At 46.4% G+C, this 21,783-nt stretch overlaps 2 protein-coding genes and 1 long non-coding RNA gene across 6 annotated transcripts in view; 1 reads left to right on the top strand and 2 right to left on the bottom strand.

The window, feature by feature from the left end:
- SYN2 (synapsin II) overlaps positions 1-21,783 on the top strand; it is a 192,235-nt gene that overhangs the window by 140,648 nt on the left and 29,804 nt on the right. For both annotated transcript variants that reach the window (XM_007985255.3, XM_007985254.3), the window contains 4 exons: positions 2,122-2,179; positions 3,366-3,457; positions 7,115-7,271; positions 12,652-12,741. In XM_007985255.3, coding sequence (XP_007983446.1) covers positions 2,122-2,179; positions 3,366-3,457; positions 7,115-7,271; positions 12,652-12,741 — 397 coding nt within the window. The remainder of the gene's footprint in view (positions 1-2,121; positions 2,180-3,365; positions 3,458-7,114; positions 7,272-12,651; positions 12,742-21,783) is intronic.
- LOC140709833 (uncharacterized) lies at positions 2,187-7,107 on the bottom strand. 3 transcript variants are annotated; one of them, XR_012090575.1, is made up of 4 exons: positions 4,101-7,107; positions 3,826-3,998; positions 2,513-2,609; positions 2,187-2,407 (listed from the first exon to the last, which is right to left on the bottom strand). It is a non-coding gene; the product is annotated as an uncharacterized lncRNA (long non-coding RNA). The 3 variants fall into 3 exon arrangements; XR_012090573.1 differs by having other exon boundaries at positions 3,826-7,107; XR_012090574.1 differs by having other exon boundaries at positions 2,513-2,604; positions 3,826-7,107.
- On the bottom strand, positions 10,809-20,480 carry TIMP4 (TIMP metallopeptidase inhibitor 4). Its single transcript, XM_007985253.3, has 5 exons — positions 20,066-20,480; positions 18,754-18,851; positions 18,185-18,299; positions 15,748-15,872; positions 10,809-15,117 (listed from the first exon to the last, which is right to left on the bottom strand). Exons 1-5 carry the CDS (start codon positions 20,202-20,204, stop codon positions 14,920-14,922), a joined length of 675 nt encoding a protein of 224 aa, XP_007983444.1. The 5' UTR covers positions 20,205-20,480; the 3' UTR covers positions 10,809-14,919.

The following is a 21,783-nucleotide window of genomic DNA, read 5'->3' as shown; positions in this document are numbered from 1 at the left end:
AGCATTGCTGATAACAAGGTAGACATACCTCACCAATGAAAGAAAGGGATCTCATGGGTCATTCACTCCAGTTCCTCCTTTTTATAGTCATGGACACAAACCTGCAGAGTCCAAGGTCTGTAGAGAAGTGATAGTGCCATACTAGACTCTATTAGTTAAACCTGTAAATAAAATGCAATAGTAGCCAAAGAAATATATATACTACAGGGATATACTACAGGGCCCCTGCCTGAGGGGCTCACTGAGCTGTAAATGTTGATCAGGGTCCTGGAAACAAGCTGGTGTGAAGCTTAGTAAGAAATTGGGGCAGAGGTGGGGGATGGACTTAAGTGGTCCAGCTCCAGGATGGCTGAGTGCCTCAGAGGAGCAATTTGAGGGTGGCCAGGGACTTGGATAGGACAAATGACAACTTCCTAGAACGGGGTGTTCCAGAACCCATAGAGAAAAGGAAACAGCCTGGCCTCGTCCAGGGTAGTTGACAGGAACCAGGGTAGGAAGTATTTGTAGTGGGACTAGCGCTCACATCATTAAGTCCCTTGTGAGTGGAAGAAGGAAAATGGGAACAAATGCAATGCAGCACACACAGGGCAAGTCCGTTTTTGTGGTGGTGTGAGCAGAGAAGGAGAGGCTAGATCAATAGAGGGAGACAGTGCCTGCAATGTGAAGGGCAGTGGGCTCAGAGTGCCACAGACTTGGCTGTGAATACTGGCTCTGCCGGTAACTTGCTATAGGGCCTTGAATACACCATTTTCAATTCTGAATCTTGGTTTCCTTGTTTCTGAAATGAAGATCTTTCTCTGTATCTTACACATTGTTAGGACTAAATGAGATATTCTTGAAAACGACTCGCATGTAATTCCTAGAACATGATGCCCAATAAATATTGGTTTATTCCTTTATTTTGGGGAGAGACTCCCAAAAAATTTCCAATGAAATATTACAGTTGGAAATTTCAAGCACGGGAAAAGCAAGCTCAACCTACCTAACAGGTAGAGTGTGGAAAGGCCCTTTTGACAAATGGAGAACCAGCCGAAATGGACAGATAAGGAAATCTAATGTAGGGGGGGCAGGTTAGAAGCAAAGTAGGAATTAATATAAAGTATAAAAATATCTGCTGAGACGGGTGGATCACGAGGTCAGGAGATCAAGACCATCCTGGCTAACCCGGTGAAACCCCGTCTCTACTAAAAAATACAAAAATCTAGCCGGGCGAGGTGGCGGGCGCCTGTAGTCCCAGCTACTCGGGAGTCTTGAGGCAGGAGAATGGCGTGAACCCGGGAGGCGGAGCTTGCAGTGAGCTGAGATCCGGCCACTGCACTCCAGCCTGGGCGACAGAGCGAAACTCCGCCTCAAAAAAAAAAAAAAAAAAATATCTGCTTATAAGAGATTAATTACTTATTACAAGGGATTAATTAATGCATTAATGTGAGGGTCCTCTAGATCTGTGACAAACTGGGAAGATACTGTGTACTGTGTAACTCACCTTGACCCATTTTCTTGACTGCTCAGAAATATGGGCTAAGTTTTGTGTTCAAATGCAGTGGCTTTCCTCAGTCTTTTCCTGCTACCTTCTATTTTGATCTAATTAATTTTCTCGCATTCATTGATTGTTCCTTAATCCTTATTTTGTTGGTTATATTTTTAAATTAATAATGGCCTTGGGTCCTCTTTGCATGGGTATGAAGAAGTAAAGTGATAACAGTTTCTTTAAAAACTAGAAATCCAAGGGTGGATACCAAATAGAAAACCATAGTAAAATGAAGGATCAAGGAAAAAAGGAAATTATAGAAATGTATAAAGCTGACCTAGCCTTTATAAGAATAAAATTGGGGAAATCCTTATTTCTAGATGCATTTTATAGCCAAAAGACCAGAGATGTTATGACAAAACCCAATAATGAAAGGATGTTTTGTATTATTTTATAGATGGGTAAATTGAGGCTAAAAGAGAGGAAATGGTTTGTCTTGTGGTGATCTCATAGCAGAATGAGGTTCAGAACCCAGGTCTCTTGACCCTCATTCTGGAGATCTGTCTGCTGTGGTCCTCTTCTTTGTAATAGTAAATGTCTGACTTTAAATACTTGCACAAAACTAATTTGTGTGGGTTTATTCCTTTCTCCAGGGCCAAGTGCTTTCGGGGCAAAAAAGTCCTTGGAGATTATGATATCAAGGTGGAACAGGTAATCAGCCTGAAGCCCAGAGCTGCATCTGCATCATCACGGTTTCCTCTTGGCATGCCAGAGTGAACCATGTCGTTCTGCTGAGTGGAATACTGTGTCCATCATTGGGTTCTGGACTCTGCGTTTCCTCTCTCTCCTGTCCTTTCCCCAGGACCTTTCTCTCTGTGAGGCATGGTCCTGGAGTCTGCGTCTTTTCATTTCTCTGATTCCTTTTTATGGCTCTGGTGTCTGTAGATGAGCAAGCAGTTTGGTTCTTAGGACCCTCTTACAGTATAAGTTTCCCAGAGTGAAGAAAACCTTAGAGGAATGTCTTCCCAGGACATTGCACTTTACCTCCATATTGTTGGTGGCAAGATACTTCTTGGTAGGCACATGTCTGCCATTCAGGTATGCTGCCCCCAGTGATGGTTTCTCTGGGCCTGAGGCTATACTTTAGAGGAAACATAGAAAAGAACACTTCCTTAATACAGTGAAGCACTGAAAGCCCTTTTTTTTTTTTACCTTCCTCCATCCTTTGCTTCATAATAAATAGTGATTGGGTCCATTTGGGGAAGAGGAGGATGTTCAGTTTCAACAATGCATGTATTTCCTATGTGATAAAAGAAGTTACTCATCATTCATTATACAGTGTGTTATGATTTACTGACTGTCTTCAAACAACTTGTTAGATAGGCAAGATTGATAAAAATTATTCCCATTTTATAGATCGGGAAAACTGAAACCCAGAGAGGACAAGTAACTTGCTTAATGTTTTATACAGCTGTGTAGGGGGAAGTAGAACTAACACCCAGTTGGCTAAATTTAAACCTAGTGCTTTTATATTGAAACTGATAAAGGACACTTGTCTCAGTCCACATTATCGCTCTGTAGAGAACCAGCACAAAGGATGCTGGGCTGGGAGTTAGAGGACCGGATTTTTGCTCCTTTCTCTGCCAATGATAAGTTTTGTTTGTCCTGAAAAGTTAGTTAACTGCTCTAAGGCTCAATTTCCTCCTTTGGTAAATGGGGATAATTATCTCTGTCCCACTTTCATCACAGTGTTGCTATGAGAATTAGACTAACTCAGTATGTGAACATGTTTTGAAAACTGTATATAAATGTTCCGTGGTGGGGATGTTGCTGCTGCTATGTAGAGGACTTGCCAAAGTCAGGATTGTGAACTTATTCCCCTGTTATTATTTTCCAGGCAGAATTTTCAGAGCTCAACCTGGTGGCCCATGCAGATGGCACCTATGCTGTGGATATGCAGGTTCTCCGGAATGGCACAAAGGTTGTCCGGTAAGGGTCTTTCTGAACTCAGGGTCATTGTGACTGTCTCCAGAGTTACTACCTCTGGCTCAAAGAGGTGGTTTCTAAGTCAGGTGTTGGAGTGAGATAGCAGTACTATGTATGGTATACAGAACTTAATGATGTGTGTTCGGCAAAAGTAGTAGAAAAGGCAGAGAAAGCCAGCTTCTCGCTGAGCTTAGTCCAGTGGTAGAGAAAGCAACTTAAGCTTCACAGACTCAGAACTCACTTAGAGACAACTGGATTCCTTATAGGATTATTTCCCCCCACCCCTTCAGCCAGTGCAGCTCTGTGCTTTTATCCTGCACACATTTCTGTTGGAAAACAGGGTACCATTTCTTTAAAACAAACAAACAAACCTGAAAATGTCTGATGTAGTTCAGCCTTCCATTTTACATTGATTTGCTTAGGTTCCCCTAGTGAGTTGTGGCAGAGCCGTGTCTTCTATGTGAGATCCCTTGACTCTCCATCCTGTATTCTTTCTATATTCCTCATTCCTGGGAACTCCTAAGTCTGATAGAAAAACCTAGGGCTGGAAGAGACATGGTGGGTGGAAGAAAATAAGCAATTATTGAGCACTTACATGCCAGGTGGTATGCTGGATGCCATATAGATGTGATGTTGTCATACTCACAGAATTTTGTGAGGGAGGTAATGAGAATTCCAGATTGGAAGGTGGTCAAGCGGGGAGAGGGGGTGGTGGGAAATGGTTTCAACAAGTGTTATTCTTCCCAGGAGCTCAGTATGGCTTCAGGTTTTCAGACATCAGTCTTGTTCCAAGAAGAGATTTCACCTCACTCTTCCCTACCTCAATCTGCAGTAACCTGACAGGCTTCCAGTGTCCAACAGGAACTGGGTTGGTGACAGGAAAGGCCAGACTGGAGGTGTCTGGGACCTAACAACAGGAAATATGAGCTTATCCATTCTGAAGATCAAGGAAGAAGACAGAAAAAGAGATGTCCATCCGGGTGGGGAGTGAGCTCAGGTAGCTCCTACAAGAGAAAATGGATGGGCTCCTCCAGCTGTAGGTAGAGAGGGTAATGGGGATGCTTGAACATAAGCAGGTGGTGACAGAGAGGCCCAGTAACAGGGCAAGAATAAAGGCAGGCCTTTCTGGGTACCAGGGTAGGAACTCAGGGACTCAGTGTACAGCTCAATTCCTATAACTGGGGTGCAGGATTGGAGTTGTATCTCAGGCATACAGCTGGTGCTAACTTCCCAGAACTGAGACACAAGAAGATCAGAGCAGCTCTAACAGATGCCATGTTTCTGTTTGTTTGTTTGTTTAATAGATTGAGGGGATTCTTGTACAGATTTGTTATACAGGTATATTATGTAATGGTGAAGTTTGGGGTTCTAGTGTTCCATCACCCAAATAACATCATATCCAATAGATAATTTTTCAGCCCTCATCCTCCTTTCATCCTCCCCTCTTTTGGAGTCCCCAGTGTCTGTTTTTTCCATCTGTATGTCTATGTGTACCCATTATTTGGCTCCCACTTGTAAGTGAGAAATGCAGTATTTGATTTTCTGTTTCTGAGTTATTTCACTTAGGATAATGGCCTCTAGCTCCACCTTTGTTGCTGCAAAATACATGATTTTATTTTTTTAATGGCTACATTGTATTCCATGGTATGTACTATATATATTTTCTTCATCCAGTCATCCACTGATGGACACTTAGGTTGATTGCATGACTTTGCTGTTGTGAATAGTGCTGCAATAATATATGAGTGTGAGTGTCTTTTAATTTGATGATTTCTTTTCCTTTGGGTAAATACCCAGTAATGGTATTGCTGGGTCATATGGTAGTTCTACTTTTAGTTCTTTGAGAAATCTCTATATTGTTTTCTGTAGAAGTTGTACTAATTTACATTTCCCACCAACGGTGTAAAAGCTTAAGTCCTCTGAGTGGCCAAAGAAGGCTCCTTCCACCCTCACTTTAAAAGATTAATCTCTGAGCCTGGGTGGGGCTGGGGCTGGAGCTGGTGGGCAATGGCTGCCTGGGCAGAGAACCAAGAAGGTCATTGTATATCATATGAATCTACTGAGGCTTAGCGCCTTGGGAATAGATGCTGCCACAGAACTGACTCTCTGGGAAGGTGGGGTTTCTCTGAAGCTCAGGCATGAAAACAGGGGACTTGGTCCTCTGGAATAGCTGTGGCTAGAAGCTTTGCTGGCTAGAGGGGAAATGCAGGAGCTTTCCTATGCGTGGGAACATTCTGTACTCTCAGGGCTTCCTGTAGCTGTTGCTCAACCTCAGTTCTGCGAAAAATATTTGTACCCCTCCCTAGCGTCCGCTTTGGAAGAATAACATTGGGAAGTCTGGCATCTGTCCTCAGCCAGTCTGGCCCCTTGCTCTCCTGGGGGCCTGATGAGGGCATTGCGTATTTTAAGGAGCAGCTTTAAGGAGTCAGAAAAGGACACTGAGATCAGGGACCTCTGTGGCAGTGTGGTGAAGGCAGCCAAGTACTGTTGTCTTCAGTTTTCCAGGACCTGCTTTGAGCTCCAACTCAAAAGCCACAAGGAGCTTCAGGCTCTTAACTGCCTCATGTAGTCAAGGAAAAATCTTTTTCACTTAAGGTGTGAGAGTCTAAAAGTGTTTCTTCGCTCCTAAGGGTATTTGTACCTTAGAAAAAGGCAATGCTTAGCCCAGAGGAGAGAGGGAATGTCAGAATTCTGTTCCTCAAATCTCCTTTGGAAAGTACCATACTATTGGCCAGGCATGGTGGCTCGCACCTGTAATCCCAGCACTTTGGGAGGCCAAGGTGGGCAGATCACTTGAGGCCAGGAGTTCAAGACCAGCTTGTCCAACATGGCAAACATGGCAAAACCCCATCTCTACTAAAACTATAAAAAATTGTTTGAGTGTATTGGTGTGTGCCTGTAATTCCAGCTACTTGGGAGGCTGAGGCACAAGAATTGCTTGCACCCAGGAGGTGGAGGTTGCAATGAGCTGAGATCGTGCCACTGCACTCTAGCCTGGGTGACAGAGCAAGACCTTGTCTCAAAAACAAACAAACAAACAAACAAAAAAGGAAAGTACCGTAATATCCTATTTCCCCATCCAGAAAGGAATAATAATAATAAAATTACAACCATTGCTCATGTGTGCACTCCCAGTGCTTTGGGTGACTGAGGTAGAAGAATGACTTGAGCCCAGGAGTTTGAGACCAGCCTGAGCAACATAGTGAGAACTCATCTCTCCAAAAAATGAAAAAATTAGCCAGGGGTCATGGCACGTGCCTGTAGTCCTAGCTACTTGAGAGGCTGAGCCAAGAGGATTACTTGAGCCCAGGAGTTCGAGAACAGCCTGGGCAACATAGTAAGACCCCGTCTCTCCAAAAAACAAATAATTAGCTGTGCCTGGTGGTTTGTGCCTGTAGTACTAGTTACTTAGCAGGCTAAGGCAGGAGGATCACTTGAACCCAGGAGTTTGAGGTTATAGTGAGCTACGGTTGTGCCACTGCACTCCAGCCTGGGTAACAGAGTAAGACCTGTCTCTAAAATAACAACAGTAAAATGAGGGGCTTGGACTAGGTGGTTCTTAAACCCTCTTCTCTATCTTGGGTTTTGGAAATGGGAACCAAAATGATATATGGCCTGAAGTGCTGGTTAATGGCAAACCTGCCTCTACCTTCTCGCCAGGTCCTTCCGGCCAGACTTCGTGCTCATCCGGCAGCATGCATTTGGCATGGCGGAGAATGAGGACTTCCGCCACCTGATCATTGGCATGCAGTATGCAGGCCTCCCCAGCATCAACTCACTGGAATCCATATACAACTTCTGTGACAAGCCATGGGTGGTGAGTGAGGCCCCCTTCCCCCAAGTAAAAGGGTAGGATCCAGGCCTTACATCTCCCAGGTCCCTAGGAGGGACTCAAAATGCAGTAGGCCACAGCCCCAGGAGGGTCCCTACATCTCCCAGGCCCCTAGAAGGGTCCTTAAGATGCAGTAGGCTCCAGCTAAGAGGATGTGAGAGGAGCTTCCCCTGGGACATGGGGGAGGGCCGGTCATCGCAATAGCACAGCATCACCTGTCACAGTCTGGGCACCTTTGCTGCAGAGTGGACCTTTGGCCTCACAACAAAGTCGTACAAAGATACCATGAAGAAGCCTTTATAGGTCTGTAGGCTCTGCCCTTGGCCATAGGTTGCAATGATAAAAATGTCTGTTTCTTGCCTCCTAGAATGATCAAACTTTTAGAATGGCCTGAGCCCAGTGACAACCAAGGGAATAGTCCAACTCAGAGGTAGTGACAGAGTCCTACCAAGTGGTTAAGCAACCTGAAAATGAAATTTATCCACATGCATGTGAATCAAATACTTATGAACTAGAAGTGTCCTTGGAGATCATCAAAGCCTAACCCTAACTCTGACCTTAACCTTTCATGATAGAGATATGAAAATTAAAGAAAGAAAGTAAGGTGTAGAAAACTTACTATAGGATGCCAGTTTCTGAGATTTTTCTACATTAATTTCATTTAATCCTCACCTTACAAGGAAGATATTATTATCATTATTATAACTTTTTACAGGGAAACAAGACCCAAAAAGGATTAAGTAACTTGCCAAAGTTATAGTGCCAGGATTTCTCTACATCCCACTGCCTCTCCCATTGATTGAGGCTCCTATATAAGGAAGAAACTGATCTGGTTTTCTCTTTCTTGGCCAACTTGGAAATCTAGGAAGGCAGTGGAAACTTTTAGGCAGATAGAAAAAGTGGGGCTAGGAGGGAGAGTGACTTATGATGGCTTTGGGGGCACTCTGGCTTCCCCTCCGACCACTGAGGGGACCCAGCTCCTCTGCTGGCTCTGCTACTCCAGGCTGACCCTCTCAGAAGGTAACACCTGCCCCTAATCACATCCTCATTGGCTTGCAGTATGCAGGCCTCCCCAGCATCAACTCACTGGAATCCATTTATAACTTTGGTGGCAAGCCATGGGTGGCAAGTGAGGCCCTCTTCCCCCAGGTAAAAGGGCAGGATCCAGGCCCTGCATCTTCCAGGCCCCGAGGAGGGACTTCTGGACCTCAAGATGCAGTAAGCCTTTCTTGTTTTGTAAAAGTGGAATTTCAGCTGTCACACACCCTGGATTGCCAAGGTTCCTGGCACTTATGGCTAATTGTGAAGTTTCTGAACTCCATGCCTTTACACCACTCAGAGAGCTGAAGGGTGCGTGTGTGTGTGTGTGTGTGTTAACCAAACACATCTGTCACCTCTGCTCTTAATCTTTTTTTCCACCCCAGAACTAACAGCTTTCTTTCTCCTTTGGAAGCCAGGGAGAGCTTGGAGTGTAAGAGAAAGATCAATGGACAAGGAGTCAGGAGGGCTGGGAGCTGCCACGGTTAAGGAGGGGGTTGGGTTCCCAAGCTCCACTTGTTCAACCTTTCCCTCTGCATGGCCTGAGGCATCTGGAATCCTAGATTCTGCAGAAACACGCTAATAGAGTGTGCGATTTTAGTATATTGCTAATCACAGAAGAGCATATGTGAGACCTTCACCAAGTGTCTTTTTTGTGGACCTCCCTTTTCTCCTCAGTCACACGTCTTTCCTACTGCACACATGTCCTAACCCACATGCACCCCCGGCACTTGTCAGAAGTGGACTCCTAGCCACACAGGGTGATCCTGGTATTAGCAGCTTTTTCTGGGTGATTTCACTACTTATCAACCCTCTGACTGAACCTGTGCCCCAGTTTCTTCATCTCCAAACTGGGAATAGTAGTGGCAGCTGCCACCACTTTGATAGCCTGGTTGTTAGGGGCTCCTAGTATATGGGTTCTCTTAAAGAAATTTGTGGCCGGGCGTGGTGGCTCATGCCTGTAATCCCAGCACTTTAGGAGGCGAAGGCAGGTGGATCACGAGGTCAGGAGATCGAGACCATCCTGGATAACACGACAAAACCCCGTCTCTACTAAAAATACAAAAAAATTAGCCGGGCGTGGTGGCGGGCGCCGGTAGTCCCAGCTACTCGGGAGGCTGAAGCAGGAGAATGGCACCAACACTGGAGGCGGAGCTTGCAATGAGCCAAGATCGTGCCACTGCACTCCAGCCTGGGCAACAGAGCGAGACTCAGTCTGAAAAATAAAAAAGAAAAAATAATAATTTGTTCCCTGTTTTCTTTTCCTAAACTGTGCCAGAGGCCAGGGCAGGAAGAATGGGGAGAGCCTGTGGCTAGGGCTTTGCTCCTCTCGGGATCTGGGATCTGGTGAGGGGTCATACTCTCACCCATTCACAATCTGAGCACATTGCCTTGGGCACTGCATGAGAACAGCAGGGCACCCTGGCCAGACCCCAAGTTCTCCCTTCAGTTTCACTAAGCAGCTGCCACATGAATGAAATTTTACATATTGTTCTCTGCTTGTTCATGGGAGTGGACAAATTTGGTGATTGTGAGGGGAAGGTCCCTCTCAGTTGATGACTTTGGGTTGTGTTTCTCAATATCTTTACTGTGACTGCTATTGACGTGAGGAGATACTTTGGTTGGGTTGGAAAAGGCTCTACCTTGCACGACTCTGTCTCTGAGCACATTGCTGTCTCTGAAGTTGGTCAGGGCAGGCCACTGGGATTTGGGGAGCAGAAGTGGACCTGTCAGTGAAAGCAGCATTCCAGACAAATCAAGAATGGCACCACCCTTTATTGCTGCCAATCTATCTGAAATTCTGTCAGTTTTTCTGGGTTTTTGGAGACAAGTGTACCAGAGTTAAATTAAATCATTTAATTTCCAGGAGTGATAGGCATGGGGACATATTACTCAAATGGATCTGGAATCCCATTTTTTCCAAGAAATCTTTCTTGATTCATTCGATGAGTGGTTATAATGGACATATCTTCCTATTAATTGCCAACAGCACCCCCAGCTCCCAAATTCATTCTTTTCTCTATGTGTAAACAGCCCTTATCAGATGTTACATTTGTTTAATTGGTGACTATATGGCTGTGATTTAATCTAAGTTTCCAGGGAGGTATGGGTTAGATGCCAAGCTCACTACCTTGAGCAGACAGGGACTGCTGGAGAGGAGAGTGGGGTGAGCTCCCTGAGACCCAACGAGAGCCTGGGAACTGGCTGTCATTATTGTGTTGGCTGTTGCAGGGCTCTGGGAGTCTGCCACAGGCTGTCCTGGCATCCGTGTGGTGTCTGTGTAACTCTCCCACATGCTGGAAAGGTAGGGCCCCACATGCCTTGGTGCCATGCCAGAGCGTGGGCTGCAGCAGGACAGAGGTCATTTGGCAGAGCTGGCATTAGCTCCCCAGGGATGTTGGAGAGCCGTGGGAGCCCAGGCAGGTGACCAGAGGCAGAGCAGGAGTCCAGGCCCAGATGGGCAGGTAGGACATAAAGGTCAGATGAGCAGGTGGGGAGAATCAGAGAAGGCAGGAAAAGTCTGAGGGTTCATTCTTGACAGTTAAAGCAAATTGAAGGACCAAAGACAGCGAGGACAGCAGGGTACAATGGTGAATGCACCCAGCAAGGAAAAGAGACCTGAGTGCTCTTGCGGTGCAGCCCTGACTCCAGGATGTAATCCAGGAGCCTGCACTTTCCTTTGCTCTCCAGCCTCAATCTCAATTTGTCAAATGAGAGGGCTGGTCTAGAGACTCTATAAAGTCCCTTTTGACAGTGATATCTTAGGGGCTTGAGGGTCCATGAATCATCCTTTCAGTCCTGGAGGAGGCTCTAGAGCTCTAGAGTCACCAATTGTTTGTCACTAAAGGGAGGGACTCAGGAATTCCAGTGTTTTCCAGCATTTCAAAAATAACAAAATTATATCTATACCCACAAAAGGACCACAACAGATGATCACTTAAACTGCAGTTTGATAGCAGAGTTTGGGGGAAATATAATAAAAAGATATTATTTATGGTATAAAGTTTGAGGAACTGATAAAATTTAACCCTCTCATTTTATATATGAAGAAAATGAAATCCAGAGAGGAAAACTCGTTTGGCCAAGGACACCTAGGAAGTTAACAGAACAAGAATCAGAAGATTTCAGTTTTCTAACAACCCAGTTCCAAGCTTTTACTGCCCCAACCTCCTCTTCCCTTCCTGGCTTATGTGCCAGCATCGCTTGCAGAGAACAGGACCTGAGCTTTTGAAAAATGTTCTAGTCTTCCTTTCTCTGATAAGTAGATTTCATCTAACAGCTTTCCCTTCTAGCCACTCCAGACACCAGTGACTGAGTGTGAACTAATCCAGTAGCCCTAGAGAGATGTGTTTCCTCTGCTGCTGATGCACTGGGGATGGGAGTATAGGTGTGTATGTGACGGGATTGAGCAGGAAAGTCCTGTGTTTCCTGTGGAAAGGGCATAGTTTCTGCAGAGCCTGAAAGGCAGCTACTTGCAGGAATAAGGAGAGTTATGGATTGGAAATGAAGGGGCCTTGCTATGAACCTGGCTTAACTACTGTGCGACCTTGGGCAAGTGACCTCTCTGGGCCTCAGCTTCTTCATTTATAAAATGGAGCAGGGTGGGGGAGCCCAGCTGTGCACTAAGAAAACCTTTCAACCCTGACACTGTAAATATGTGTACTTTGCCCCTTCCCCATGGAGCTATTCCAGTTTCTCATACGTAGGCAGAGGGTCCAGTAAGTTCAGTCCCTGGTTGGGTAGTAAGTCCCAGAAAGACTGGGCCTGTGTATCCCACATACCATGACCATTCTAATCTTCCTGAAGAACTTCATTTTATGACGCCTCCTGCTGAAACTCTTGGTAGCTCCATACTGCTTACCGGAAAAATCCATCATTCTTTTGCCTGACATTTGAACTTCCAAGAGTTGGCCCATGTTACCTATCCAGCTTCATGCCTTGCCATCACTCGGGGATGCAGATGTGGAAAGTTAGAGACCCAAGTTTTACTTCCAACTTCACCTTGCAGTTCTGTGACTTTAGGAAAGTTTTGTAACCTCTCTGGGTCCCATATGTAAAATGAAGATGATAAAATAGTTCATCAATTTGATTTGAAACACCATTACAATTGAGAAAGGTAATTGAATTTTAGCTCACTCATTTTCCCTTCCCCAACTAATGCATATCATATCCTTGGGAATAGGAATTGTACACTTCTTTTATATCCTCACAATGCTTAGCATAAAGTCCTCCACAGAGCAAAGGTTCAATAAATATTTGATGAGTTGATGTTTTGCCTGTTTCAGAAGTTATCTAAGATAAGCGTAACATTTGCTTTCCTTTGCAGTTTGCCCAGCTGGTCGCCATCTACAAGACACTGGGAGGAGAAAAGTTCCCTCTCATTGAGCAGACATACTACCCCAACCACAAAGAGATGGTAAGTGGCTCAGTGGGGATATTAGTCTTTCTGCTGTTTTCATTTTGCACTTAGCCACCTGGTGACTGTGGGGCTCTGACAAGGGCCTCAGCGTCTCAACCCCAAAGACTCCACTGGGTTGAACTACAGAACTTGTGTGGCTGGAATAGCTAGATTTTAGCTGATAGCCTCTTGTCAAATTCTGGAGATAGAATAGGGAAGAACAGGAGTAAGGGCAGTTTAATCAAACTGAGAGAATAACAGACTTCTGGATCAACAATCAGATCTCACTGCTTTTGAGTCCCAGCCCTGACTGTGCCACTTGTTGTTGAACAAGCTACATTTCCTCACTGTGTGCAGTTTCCAAAAAGACGGTCAAGTGGGCATAATTATCCTTGCACAGGATACTCTAATAGGGTACATACACAATTTAAGAGAGTCATTAAGTAATAGCCTCTGGGAGAGTGTGAAGCACTCTACTAGATATAGGGCATTGCTCCTACTATTATTAATCCCCTGACTCTCCCATTCCCCTGGCGCTTCCAAACTGTGATAAGGCTGGGTTAATGTTGTGCCTTCTGCCATCCTAGTAAGTCAGAAGGAGCAGAGAGATGGGACGGTTGGTTGGTAAGGAGGCTATTGCCAATGTTTCTCCTGTGCAGGGACCTGGAGCTCAAAATCCCTTCTTCCCTGTCCCCACACCCTCTGCTCCAGGCTGGTGTGATCAGTTGGTGATCTTGCTTAACCCACCAATGGAGACTCCCTGCAAAGCATTCCAAGTGGAACAGAGATTATGTTTGTCCCCGCCTCCCCACTTCCTTGGCCAAAAGGGGTCTCCGTTTACACGATTTCTGCAAATCAAGAGCCTTCTTCTGACACATTGTCTATGACCCTGCTTGGCAGCAGACCACATATCAAAAAACAACCTTGGGTCTTGAAAAGAACCATCTCTGTCATCTTTGCCAGAGCTTCCCCAGGGAGAAGCTCTGAAACTTTAAGCTCTTGTCCTTAATAAATCCTAGAGGCCAATATCAGGACTTTTCCTTTCAGGGCAAGCCAGGAAGCCTTGCAGAGGCTGAGGAGCCCTAAGGGTCCTTTGGTTGGGAAATCTCAGGGAGCCCAAGACACAATGGTGAGAGTACTCAGCTGAAGGGTACGGGGGCTCTCTGGGGATGAAAACTGGCTTTTTCCTGCTGTAAAATCTAGCAGGGCTGGCCGCTGGAAAAAAATTGCCTCAATTGCCAGGTATATTCCCTACCTACCGTCCTTTCCCCTCAAGGGCCTTTGTGCTATTTCTCTCTGGTGCTCTATCCTGAAATTTGCCCTCAAGAGAGGACCACCTCTCTGTGGTGTAAGAAGCCAACAAAGGGGGATTTCAACTCTATAAGTAAAAGGCTTTGTGGCTTTTAAAAGGTTCTGAAATAGGAATGAAGATGTTAGTAATTCAAAAAGAGACAGAAGAGAAGCCTTCTGAACATCAGTTGAGGGCGTTAAGGAGAGTTAACCTGGAGAGGAAGTACCTATTCTGAGACAATAAGTGCATTCTTATTCAAAGAGGTGCTAACCAGGCGGGACCCTCTGCCAGAAATGGTGTAGAGGGGATAACAGCGTTGGGAGGCAGGTTAGGCCATTCTAACTCTCACGTTGAGTGATTCCGTGTCCCCCAAATGACTCCCCCAAACAGATGAAAGTGTATCAGAGGATTAGGATGAGTTGAGACAGGGGAAGTAGAGGATACACAGTCACAGTATGTTGTTGTTTTCATTCCCGCCAGTCAGTCTGTTTATGATGCTGTCAACCCACCTTCTGGTATTGTACATCACAAGGATATACCATCTCATATGTATGACATTCGCCATTTCTCCCCTACCAGATCGATTAAGACAAAGGAAAACACGTTTTCCTGGGGAGGAAAGAGAATAATCCTGGCTTTAGAAAACAAACTAAGCCCAAAGAAACACTTGCAGTAACAGCTACAAGGCTAGACTAATGGGGTTTGTGAGGCAGGGGCGACAGGCTGAGGGCAGGGCAGAAAAGTCATGGCCCCTTCCCTGCCCTGACAGTGGCCAGACCATCCACTTGGCACTTCTTATTAGCTGGCAGCAAGAAGTCAAGTGGTAATGGCCAAAGCTCTGCAGGGGAGGAGAACCGGCTTGATCTTCAGGACTCTTGAAGGGATGTGATGGTCACTGGTCCCTACTAGGGCTGGATGATGTCAACAAACTCCTTCCTGAGAGGCAGGTGGCCCCGGTACCAGCTGCAGGTGCCATCAACATGCTTCATACAGACATAATGCTGAGCCTGGTAACCATAGAGCTTTCGTTCCAACAGCCAGTCTGTCCAGAGGCACTCATTAGGGGCCGAGATGATACAGGGTACTGTATAGCAGGTGGTGATCTAGAGTCATGACCACACAACATTAAAGTGAGTATGGTGTCCTCCTTTTTCCACTGCTACCTTTCAGGTTCCTACATACCCTTCCAGCCCATCTCAAATGCCCCTGTCTTATCAAGCCTTTCCTAGTCCCCAATCTTCCCCTGGATTCTCCTTCCCCAAGGTTCCCCGTATTCAATATTGCCACTTAGTGGCATCTCTGGAATCAGACAGCTCTGAGGGTCCTTACTCTACCACTGACCTTGAGCAAGTCACTTCACTTCCCAGAGCTTTCATTTCTTCACCTTAAAATGGAAATCTTAATTCTTCATAAATATGTTTTGGAGACTAAATTAAACATTTACAGTAAATTTACTATTATAGTGGCTGGCAAAGAATAGACTGTCTTTAAAGGGTGGCTGTATTACAGTTATCTCGTTCTGCTTCCCATGATGGCCACCTTCCCAGCCAAAGTGTAAGTACTTTGAGATCAGGGCCTATAGACTATATTGCTTTCTCATCCCCAACTTCATACAGTGCCTGATCCATGGCAGATCTCAAGTATAGTCTAGTAAGTGAATAAATTCATGCATGAATGAAGGCTCAGAACCCTTCCCCCATCCCTAAAGACTTAGGAAATGGACATTCCCTTACTTGGCAGCCACAGTTCAGATGGTAGTGATGATTCAGACTTTCCCTCTGCACCAAGGACAGGTCCTCCCAGGGCTCGATGTAGTTGCACAGATGGATGAAGACTTTTCCATCACTGAGGACCTGACCTTCAAGGGGAGATGGAGGAGAGTCAAGCATGAGGATTCTTCTCCTGGAGCTCCAGGGGCCCAGGTTCTTGAAGAGCCCAGAATTGCAGCCTCCCCAGTGACTTTTTGGTGGCAGTGGTGGCATGGGACTCAATAAAGGGACCAAAAAATAAAACTACTATAATATTTCTAGCAAAAAGATAAACAAATTATATTTGTATGAGACAGAGTTGTGGGATCTGGTGAAGGCCTTTTCGTTTAGCATGGTACAGAGAGAAGAATGTGGTCTTTAAAGTCAGAGTCTGTGTAGGACCCCCCCTCTTTCTTTTCTGTCATTTACTAACTGAATGATCTTAAGGAAGTTGTATAACCTCTCAGCTGGAAAATGAAAATTATAAAGTTGTCAGATTAAATGAGAGAATGTCTATAAGTTGTGGTCCCACAGAAGATATTCAGTAAATAATAGGCCCCTTCCCCCTTTCCAGTCCTTCCCAGTATCTGCACAGGCCAGTCTCCTGCTCTAGGTTAGTGAGTCTTTCCCCTGCCCCATAGGACATTTCCCCCTTTTTACCTATGAAATTCCTTTTCACCTTTCAAAGACCCTTTCAGTGCCACCTTAAAGCCATCTCTGACCACCTAGCCCATACCTCTTTTAGAATCTTAGTCATTCAGTCATTTACTCACTGAGTGACTACTGTGATCTAGTACCAGAAATACAGATATAAAAATGACAGGATCTCTGCTCCCAAGGAGCTTACAAATTGAGTAGGGTTGATAGATAAGCAGGGGAAATTACACTATCGTGCAGTTCTATACAAAGTACAGTATAAGAACAAAGGAACATACAATTATTTCCATCTATGGAAGGGGTGTGGGACAAGGAAGGTGTATCAGAGGAGACTGTGCTTGCATTGGGCCTTGAAGGGATGAATGGGAGTTCACCTGCCAGACAGGTTGGGGGAAGGGCTTCCTGTCATTGCATCTATCCTGTGCAGAGGCAGGGGGACACAGCCTGGCAGCATACCTTCTGCAACTGCAGGTAGCTGAGTTCAGCTCTTGGGAAAGTGAGGGGCTGGGAACTGACATTGACAAATGACAGAAGACAAAGCTAGAGGGGGCAGCAGTGTTCTGGTCACAAAGAGCTTTCAACACCAGGCAGAGGAGCTTGTGCCTTCTCCTGTAGGACGTGGGTGCCATTGATAACTTTTCCGTAGACTAGTTTTTTGTCATTTATCCCCACCCTCAGTTAGACTTGACCTCCCCAAAGGCAGAGAACATGTTTCCTCATTTCCCCTGATTTACCTCCATGCCTGGCAGCAGGCTAGACACACAGAGGGTAGGTGCTTAGGAAGGAGGTGGGATAACAGAGTTTGAAAGGGCCTGGTCTGCCAGACCTGGGAACTGCAGGGCTCAGTAGTGTGTCCTGCCTCTGCCTGTCCCATCCAGGAGCTCCTCAGTTCTGCACAATTTCACATCTTCAGAGCTGGGAAGCCCTTATCATTGTAGCCTCCAGTGCCTATGACTCATCAAGAGCCATGTCTGGACAGTGAACTCTTTTGAGGACTGTGCCTTGTTACTGAATCTCCACTCTCCTGGCCAAGGCATGGCAGTGACTAAGTGGTCATTCATTGCTGAATGTGTGGATAGATAGTGGAATCCCTTCACCTATTCCCTCCCCCACAGCTGTGCTTTTTCTTTCCCTTGCTTTCTTTCTAAATACTGTTTTGTGTTTTCGGGCCAGTTTAGATCCCACTTACACAATGAAGCTTCCCTGATAGTTCACAGCTACCAAACAGTTCTGTTCCCTGAACTCCAAAATAATTTAATGTTGCATTCATTTATGGAGTCATATACTTGTGTGATTCTTTAACTGTTCTATCCAAACCAATTCAGTATGGAGGAATCCTGCCTGGGCCCAAGTTCACAGAGACAGAACTATGTTAGACTCAAGCTCCTATTAGGTCCTGTGGAAAAGGCAGAGTTGACCTGCAAGGAGCAGTTTTAGAGAGGAGATTTTGACTTTGCCAAAAATCTGATACTAATTTAAACTATTTGAAAATGGAAGCAGCTGCCCTATACTGGGTGAGCAACCTGTCCTTAAAATAGTGAAACAGTAGCCAGGATCACTGTAATGAGAACTCTTACATTTAAAGGGAGGTTACAAGGCTCCTCCCAACTCAGAGGTTGTCTGTCACTAACACAGCTCTGTTTTATGCCCAAGAAAATGCCACCTGGCTCAGCCTGCTGCCCAAGGAAGACCCTGGCTCCTTTCTCACTACCTTCCCCAGGGCAGAATCTATTATATTAAGGCCAGTTGCTGGTCTTTAACTTACCAGTCAAGAGGTACTGCTTCTGGCTGTTGGCTTCTAGTTTCACACCACAGAGGGAAGAGTCAAAAGGTGTATAGATATACTGAACATCCTTGACTTTCTCAAACCCTTTGAACATCTGACAGGCAATTACCAAAAAAAAAAAAAAAAAGCAATATTGAGTCAGTGAGTGTACTGCATATATTAACAGGCAAAAATTTCTCATTTCTCAGCCTAAATATTTAAGCAGAAGTCCAGTTCAGGATTTTGTGTCCTCAGATGTCCCTACTGGGTTATTTTCTCTCTTAAAAAAACAAACAAAAAAACACCTAAACCTTGGTTTATTCCAGTAGGTACATGTAGTGGCACCATACACCAGCAGCTGTGGGACCAGATGGACGCGGAGGCCCTCCCCTGCAATATCCCTGGGATTCTATGGGCTTTGCCTCCAAATCTCATCCAGTTCCACTTCAGCATCTAGACCCAAGGATCACTGAGCCAGGCCACCTGAAAGTTACCAGCCCTCCCAGAACACAGACCCCACTTCCTCCATCAGCCTTAGGGGCTATACATCCCAGCCTGCCCCCATGTACCTTTATCTGTTTGATTTCATACCGGAGCATTTTTTCAGTGTCAGCAGGGTCTGCACTGGCAGGAACTACCTTCTCACTGGAGATTTTGGCCCGAATCACTGCATAGGAAGAGAAAAGAGGGAACCTTTAGCAGCTGATGGGGGCAATACAGCTGAGGTCTGGATGATCCAGGGTCCCTGAAGAAGTCTATAGGGCAATTATTGGTTTTGGTGTGACCGGGTTGTGAGCAACGTGATGTGTGAGAAGGGGGACCTGGAAACACCTCCTCTGCAGTCCCTGGAAGTTCCAAACCCCTCAGGCTTATTAGGTTCTATAACCGCTAAGCTCTTTCTGCCTTTTCGAACCAGTTAGTCTGGAGAACTCTAGTTCTCCATAGCCGTTTGTGCAGTGGGGCACAGAGTAGGAGTCAGAGTACAGAAGGGAGGAGGAGCCCCTTCAGGGCAGTTGGTGTGAAGTTTATTGCTGTGGTCAAGGCCTCTCAGCCTGCCTACAGTTGACATTAGTAAATGTTTATTGAATTCATAAATGTTCTGACCCTGCACTGAGGTATTGCATCTCTTGCCATTTGAGCATTAATAACCAAAAACTGTTGATGACGTTCTTCCTCTGTGCCTGGCCTTGCACTAGGCACTAGGCCCATAGATGTGATTAAGACAGGGTCCCCATCCTGCAGAGCTCTTGATCTAGTGCAGGGCATACTTGTAAAGAACAATAGCACAGCATAGTAGGAGCGCTAAGACGGTTAGATGCTGAGGCAGCACCAAGGAGCCAGGGAGCCTGCAGAGAAGGGGAGAGACCTAAGTTAGACCTTGAAGGATGAGTAGGAGTCTGCCAGGAATTTAAGGGTGTGAGGGAGGGCATTCCAGGCAGAGGGAAAAGAAAGGACAGAATGTGTGTGTTGTGGTAGGGGCTTGGTGGCAACCTCAGTTATAGGCCTGGACAGACACGGGTAGTTATAATGCAAGCCCTCTGCCCTCCCCTTTCTGTCCCCAGTCCAGTAGTTCAGAATAATCATCAGATAGCTCCGGTGACACCTTGTTCAGTGACACTCCATAATTGCAGTATGGCCAGAGTGAGGGACGTCGCTATGGAAGTCCCTGACGCAATCTTCATTTCCTTATGAATCAGTCAGGTTCTGCGCTTGCAAGGTTGCTATGGCGCCTGGTCCTTCCCGACCCATCAGCCTCAGCAAGAGGCAACCGGTCGGAATTTGAGCTCCTCCCTTTTCCTCTGGACTCCTGGTCTACTGCTGGCCAGATACTAATCCCCCACAACCACCCCCTGCTGTGGACCTCGCGGACCTCGGACTCACCAAGTGCCGAGTGGCAGATGTGCTGTTGAGGGTGCGCCGGGGCGCAGCTGCATGCCTCGCCCAGCCCCGGGGGCCGCAGCAAGGCCAGCAGCCGCAGCAACAGCGCCCAGCTCGGCGCGGGCCGGGGGCTCCCAGGCATGACACTGCAGAGCCCGACTGAGCCTGTGAGGTCTGTCAGACCGAACAGCCCCAACAGGGCTCCTTCCCAAGGCCGTCGTGCCCCTCGCCCCAGGCTTTATGAGGTGGCCCTAAGGGCCAATCCCGCCCCGATGGGCTCCGCCTTCCTTTGGCTCTAGGCCACCCGCGGCGGCAGGACCCGAGGCTCTTCCGACCTGCATACTCAGTAAGATGCAGAGGGAAGCCAGGAAAGAGGCCCTGGCCTCTGTTTCCCTGCCTAAGTCATGAAGCGGTCTGGAAGTAAAGGGAAAGCACTGGGAGAGGGGATGGTGTCAAGGGCAGAAAAACGGAAAGAGCCACAAAGACAAATGCATGAGGACAGAAAGACTGAGGCCTGTGATTCAGGCAGAAAGAACAAGAGTGAGGAGAGGCACAGACAGAAGGAGTGAGACAGGCAGAGTCCCAGAGAGGCAGACAGAATTACAACAGGCAAAAGAGACAGTGACAGAGAAGGACGGACCCCTTGCTGAGCTGCACGCTGGGAATGAGACGAGCTACTCAGGGCTTCTTTCAGCTGCAGGAAGTGCTTTCAATGCCCTATTTATGAGGCTCCAAAGCAACAGCAAACAGTAATAGAACAGGACAGAGAAAGTTGGGGTGTGTGTGTCTTGGCTCTGTTGCCTGGGGGGTGGGGAGAGATGTCAAAGAAGCAGCCAGTGCTTTAGAAACCGTTTCTCACTCCCAGAGCCTCAGACTCTCCAGATAGCTGGAGACGGCGCTCTTGGTGTGGGTACAGAACACAAGGTGTCCCATCACTTAGGGCAAACCTTGGACCTCAAAGCCCTCTTGAGGCCCTAGGCTACACTGATTTTTATTGCATGTCCCTTCTCACTGGAGACTATGTCATGTTCTAGAAGGTGGGATAGCTTAGAAAACAAGGAAGCAGACTGGGCACAGTGGCTCACACCTGTAATCCCAGTGCTTTGGGAGGCCAAGGCGGGTTGATCACCTGAGATCAGGAGTTGGAGATCACCCTGGCCAACATGGTGAAACTCCATCTCTACTAAAAATACAAAAATTAGCCGGGCATGGTGGCCTACACCTGTAGTCCCAGGTACTCAGGAGGCTGAGGCAAGAGAATGGCTTGAACCTAGGAGGCGGAGGTTGCAGTGAGCTGAGATTGTGCCACTGCACTCCAGTCTGGGCGACAGAGTGAGACTCCATCTCAAAAAAAAAAAAAGAAAAGAAAAGAAAAAGAGAAAACAAAGAAGCAGGGGACTTGGGGGTGACTGTGACCAGAGCCTTGTCTGCTGTTTGAGCATAGTGTTCCAAGCCTCCAAATCCCAAATCTCCATGGGATTATTGCTGTGGGATGTTTCCACGTGGTGCTGGACTGGATAGTGGAAGGCTGGATTCCAATTCTGACTGTCACTATAGCTTTGTGACTTTTGCCTCTCTGGGCATCAGTTTTTTCTCCATAAAGTAGAGTTGAACTATGTGATTTCTAAAGCCCTTTGACGTTCTGTTTTCCGGCCTTGACTGGCCTCAACCAGGAATTCTGAAATCATCAGGCCAGATACCCCCAATATCTGTTCAAATCT

Source organism: Chlorocebus sabaeus, chromosome 22 (genome assembly GCF_047675955.1).
Source record: "Chlorocebus sabaeus isolate Y175 chromosome 22, mChlSab1.0.hap1, whole genome shotgun sequence".
NCBI lineage: Eukaryota > Metazoa > Chordata > Mammalia > Primates > Cercopithecidae > Chlorocebus > Chlorocebus sabaeus.
Note: the sequence above shows the minus strand (reverse complement) of the source record. Positions and strands in the feature narration are given on the sequence as shown.